The 5,968-nt window shown below is 53.7% G+C and overlaps 1 protein-coding gene across 1 annotated transcript; it reads right to left on the reverse strand.

Annotated features, from left to right (window-relative positions):
• Positions 1-4,913: 4,913 nt before the first annotated feature.
• HD553DRAFT_340502 (uncharacterized protein) lies at positions 4,914-5,561 on the reverse strand (the record flags this gene model as incomplete). Its single annotated transcript, XM_046182562.1, has 1 exon — positions 4,914-5,561. The coding sequence occupies one exon, from the start codon at positions 5,559-5,561 to the stop codon at positions 4,914-4,916; it is 648 nt and encodes a 215-aa protein (XP_046038075.1).
• Between the last annotated feature and the right edge of the window lie 407 nt (positions 5,562-5,968).

The following is a 5,968-nucleotide window of genomic DNA, read 5'->3' on the forward strand; positions in this document are numbered from 1 at the left end:
GCTCCGACAATAACATACCGGAGTATATAGACGGCGAACTTCGATGGAGACCTATCCATACCATTGTATTAGATAGTTCTCCATCCGTTATACAATCCGTAGGCTTAGAACCTAGTACAAGTCCCGCGTAGAGGAGCGACTAAGGGCATAGCAGGGCTCACCCTTAACATTCGCCAACTATTATCGCCGATTCATCGAAGGGTACTCGAAGAAGTGTAGGCCGATGCATGACCTTACGAAGAAAGGTCGGAAATGGGAGTGGAATAAGGAGGCGGAGGCCTCCTTCCAGGAACTGAAACGGGCGTTCACGACGGCGCCGATCCTCGCTCATTTTGACGAGGATAAAGAAATTTTGTTGGAGACGGACGCCTCCTCTGGGGCGATCGGGGCGGTGCTGTCCCAGGAGGGAGCCGACGGAAAGATGCACCCTGTGGCTTTCATGTCGAAAAGCCTGACGTCGGCCGAAAGGAACTACGACGTTCACGACCGCGAGCTTCTCGCGATCGTGTACAGCTGCACGGTATGGCGGCAGTACCTCGACAGTGGTCGACTCATTCGGATCCTTACGGATCACAAGAACCTCGAGTACTTCCGTACCGAGAAAATGCTGACGAGGAGACAGGCGCGGTGGTCGCAGCGGCTGAACCAGTTCAACTACACCCTGGAGTACAAGCCCGGGACGGAGAATGGTAAGGCCGACGCATTGAGCCGCCGGGAAGAACTGATGAAGGACTCCAAGGTCCTGGAAACGGAGATTCTGCTACGGCCGCAGAACAGCGAGCTGCCGATGCAGCTGGATGCTCTCACGATGGAGGAGAGCGAAGGGGCGCTCCGTCGGAGCGTTGCGACGGACCAGCGCCAAGGAGCTCTCCGCATATGCGGAACCTTGCAACTTCCGGAAGAAGAGATCCAGCGTCTACTGCTGGCGGAGTTGAAGGAAGACGCCTTCGTCAAAGACGCCTACGCGGAGTTGACCGCCGGAGCCGAGCGGGTCTCCCGAGCGCCGGAAGGTAAGGCGGAGGAATGGACGGTGGACAGCGACGGGTTCCTCCTTTATCGAGGATGGATGTATGTCCCCGATAAGGAGGTATTGCGCAGCAAAGTGCTCGCGCTATGTCACGACCAGAAGCTGGTCGGGCACTATGGTCGGGACAAGACGACGGAGATGGTTCTCCGGGAATTCTGGTGGCCCCGGCTAAGAGAGACGGTGGCCGAGTATGTGGCGACCTGCGACGTATGCCAGCGGAACAGGAGACCGCGGGCAAAACCCATGGGGGAGCTGCACCCACTGCCGGTACCGGAAGGGAAATGGAAGTCGGTCACTATGGACCACATCACGGGGTTGCCCGTGTCGAAGGGGTTTGATTCGATCCTCGTAATAGTGGATCGTTTTACGAAGAGGGCGCATTTCGTGCCCTGTCGAAAGGATGACAACACGCATGCGCTGGCGTCGATATTCGTCAACGAATGGGTGCGGCTCCATGGGTACCCTAAGGACTTGTTGACCGATCGAGGGGCGTTGTTTACGTCGCGATTCTGGAGGGACGTGTGCAAGATCACCGGGATGAACCAGCGGCTGTCAACGGCGTACCACCCCGAGACTGACGGGCAGACGGAGAGGACCAACTCCACGCTGGAACAGTACCTCTGAAGCTACACGAACTTCCAACAGGATGATTGGGCGGAGCTGATCGCTATGGCGGAGTTCGCCTACAACAACGCGTGGCATTCGGCGATCAAGATGTCACCGTTCATGGCCTCCGAGGGAGAAGATTTCAAGTTCTCCCTTCGCCAAGTCCCGGGGAGCATCGAGTCGGCAGCAGCCTTCCGGGAGCGTATGGAAGAGGTCCGCGAGCAGGTTATGAAGTCGCTAGAGCTCGCGCGGACCAATATGGCGAAGTACGCCGATCGCAAGCGACGGAATGTGCCGACGGAGGGGTACGAGGTCGGGGACCTGGTGATGTTGTCGTCTGAGCACATCACCACGGTTCGACCGAGCAGGAAGCTGGATTGGAAGACCTTCGGCCCGTTCCGAATTACGGAGAAGGTGGGAAACTCGGGCCTTGCCCGACGATTGGAGCTGCCTAGCAGTATGAGGCGCGTGCACAACGTGTTCCACGTATCGTTGTTGATACCGTACAAGGCGAACACTAGGGAAAGCCGGCGGGTAGATCCGCCGCCACCGCCCGAAGTCGCCGACAACGGAGAGGCTGCTTACGAGGTGGCGGAGATCCTAGACTCCCGAGTGCGTAAAGGTCGAGTTGCTCGAGTCGAATACTTCGTCTCGTGGAAGGGGTACGACATGGCGCACAACGATTGGGTCGGAGCGGGAGAATTCGACTGGGACGACGACGTCGTGATATCGTTCCATCGCCAATACCCGGCGAAGCCAACCCCACGCCGGTCGGAGTACCGCAAAGGGGGTTCGGAGACTACCGACTGACACATCCGGAGTTTGTGTCTAGACGGGGGATACTGTTAGAGATCGACGCGGTCGAGACGCGGGGCGCGCCGAGACGCGTTCCGGCGGGCCATCCCGAGGGCGGACTCCGCCGTATTTGTTGTTTACATTCGAACATTGTACTATCACTAAAGACCGGATGCTGGGCATCCGTTATTACTATATAGATGTATACTCCTACCCTCGCCTCTCTCCCGCTCACTCGTCCGGCGGACCAGCCCGGGGCAGCAGCCCGGCGAACTCGTCGCCGTAACACTACCCAGTCATAACATTTGGTGATCCATTATTCTATAAGGCCCAGCAATTGGCTTGCGGAGCCTTGGGGCGATAAGGTCGCAGGACTGGGGAAAGGTAACGGTAGGCATAGTAATGTAATAACGGATGTTGAACTATTACAAGGTACTAGTTAGACATCTGCAAGAACATCTACTAAAGAGTCTCCGAGAGGGTCTCCGAACGAGATCCCCAGGCGATGCGCACCGTAGGCCGCGCGTCACCGTGACGCCTATAATATCTGGGATCGGTCCATAACAGGGTAGGGTTGTTAGAGATCGACGCGGTCGAGACGCGGGGCGCGCCGAGACGCGTTCCGGCGGGCCACCCCGAGGGCGGACTCCGCCGTATTTGTTGTTTACATTCGAACATTGTGCTATCACTAAAGACCGGATGCTGGGCATCCGTTATTACTATATAGATGTATACTCCTACCCTCGTCTCTCTCCCGCTCACTTGTCCGGCGGACCGACCCGGGGCACTAGCCCGGCGGACTCGCCGCCGTAACAAGGGTAACGACTGTGATAATGGATGTCTCGCTACTATAGGATACTAGTTAGACATCTCCAAACACATCGCCTAATAAGTCTCTGAGAGAGTCTCTGGGAGGGTCTCCAAACAGACCTCTGTTGCGCGCACTTGCGTGATGCCTACTAGAGAGAAGACTTTTCAACTTGTCCATCTCTGCAGTCATCTTCCCCACATATCATCATCTCTCTGTCATACATCCTGTCTGCTTCTTTGCCGTATGAGGTGAAAACCTATGCACCGCATATGTACGGCATGCATACCACGGATGTATATAATACCCGATGTTGATTGTCCTGTGACAGTGTATCTGCTGGGAAGTGAGCAGTTTGAAGCAATCAAGTTTACAAATGTTCTTGTCGGGACCTTGGAAGATCAGAAACGACATAAAAATGTGGCCGTACCACTTGGCCACAGGAAACTTTACTTAGCTATAGAATTGTGTTGATATATGTTGTCAAGAATACGGCGCTGAGTCAATATGTCCTGATCGTTGCAACTTCAGCCTGTCACCCAGGTGTCCTGAAGGCATCACATTCGACAGCAAAAGGGCAACAACACCGCCCCATTTTGTCTCTGGTGAAGCTCTATACAGCTTTACTTCCTGAACTTCTCTCGTCGCTGCCGTAACAAGCCTGAGGTCATCCCATAGAGGAGGCAGATGGTATGCGACCGGATTAAAGTGAAGAGATCGGATCTTATCATCTATAACCGGTGCAGATGGCAGAGAACGAAAAGATCCAGTTCAAGGTTGGAAGGCTGGAGTATTAGCCTATCTACTAGCTACTGGGAACAGGAGACACCTACTATCAGGTTTATCTGCCGGGAAGTGAGCACTTCGAAGCGATCAAGTTTACGAAGGTTTCCGTCAGGACCTTGGAAGATCAGAAGCGACATGACAAATTTTATGTCGCCTCTAGCTTTTAGCCATACATACGTAACATCGTCCACCATCAACCTTGACCTAGCAACGATCAGCATATCTGTCCTGTACATCGGTATCGACGTTGTTCACCCGGTCATTTATGTTTGATGATTTCTCGGTGAGTACGTCCTGTGGGTACGCTGTCACTCCGCCGGCATATCGTCGCATCTTAACCACCGGACATGGCACTGAGCTACATCGCCAGGATCGCTTACTCCACAGCCCTTCGCCGGAAAGAAATCACGGCGCCGCCGCCTCGCCGGAAGGGCTACTCCACAACGGGGTTCCTACAGCGAACGTCGCCGTTTTGGCCAAGGCGACAGCCCATCGAAGGCATTCATTTGAGGATAGGGTTGCATTAGCGTTTAGCCGTGAAAATTGCCGTCAAGTGTCTGAAGGATCGCAGACACCTCAGAACTCCAAAGACGCGGCGGGCAATAGTAGTGTAAACAGGGTATCGCTTATTGTTGGCGATCACAAAGCGGGTATACGCCAGTGTAGGGCACTTGGCTTCAGTCCGGTTTCATAGCGCTTTCAAGTAGTCCTATAGCCCTTAAAAGCTTACTCCTGTAGAACGGCATTCGAAAGCCCTGCAGTAAATGCCTCACCTCGTCTCTTCATTTGGGTTGAATATACATCACATCCATACACATCACCATAGTCTCTCACATTCACAGGGTGATACTACATGATGAACAAGTCGTCTTCAAGCCATGACATCTGTAGCTAGACCTCCGGTTCTTCCGGTTCCTTTGCCTCTTTGTCCTCGGCGCTTCTTTCAGCCTGGGCAGAACTATTGGCAGCGACCCATGCCGGGCGTATCACATGAGGATTAGGGTACTGCAAAAGCTGCCGAGAGATCGCTTCACTGATCAATCTGAAATGCAATCCATTCAGTTCCTCCTTATCCCAGTATACAACCAGTATGGGATAGAAGTTCAGCTTGTACTTCTCTTTGAAAGCCTCGGTGTTGATCTCGAAGACGTGTAACTGTGTCTTGGGTTCCGTCGTATCCCCCTCAATCGCAAGGATGAAAGGTTCTTGCCATTCCTGCGCTTTTCCGTCCTTCCTTTCTGTAGCGTGTGTTCCTGCTCCTGGGGCTGCAATCAAGTTCTCGATAGCTGCGTGGAAAACGTCACGCCTTGTTCCATCGTGACCGACAACCCAATCGCAGTTATCTCCAAGGGCTGCCTCATAATAGTTCTCTTGCGCCGAGTCCGGGTCTTCCCCCAGGTTCGACTCGTCGTCTGAATCACTTCGCGCATCGACAGACGTGTTCTCAGTGATCTGAGTGGGATACGACTTGGCGGAGACAGTGGACAAAGGACCGATTGATACTGCGTCGTCGTCGGGGACAGTATTCGAAGGTTCCATCTTGAGCTTGAGTTTAGATTGATATGGTGTACGGCAAACAGGAAGCGGATGGGATACTGAATACAAATCACTCAAGCGAATTTGTACTGTTACATCGAGTTCATGGTCACTACGATATATATATATGTTCCGTATTAAGGCGTGTTTGTCGGTTCCTTTGTCTATTATTCAATGCCACCACTGGGCTGCGTTGGCTGCGAGAGGGGATACAGTACAGCCAAAGGCTTGAGAGGGAGCGTCTCCCTGCTGCTCCACCGAACACGATAACAGCATCATCTTGTGTTTCCTTTGATGTATATTGACGAGCTACTGGTGCTGCCAGCATCGCAATTCGCTATGTCAGGCGATATCGCTCCATCGAGGTTTTTGGCCAAAGTTATCGCGAGCGCCCGGTGATATCCCCTGCC

The sequence above is a fragment of the Filobasidium floriforme genome (genome assembly GCF_021052385.1).
Source record: "Filobasidium floriforme strain CBS 6241 chromosome Unknown HD553scaffold_6, whole genome shotgun sequence".
NCBI classification, from domain to species: Eukaryota; Fungi; Basidiomycota; class Tremellomycetes; order Filobasidiales; family Filobasidiaceae; genus Filobasidium; species Filobasidium floriforme.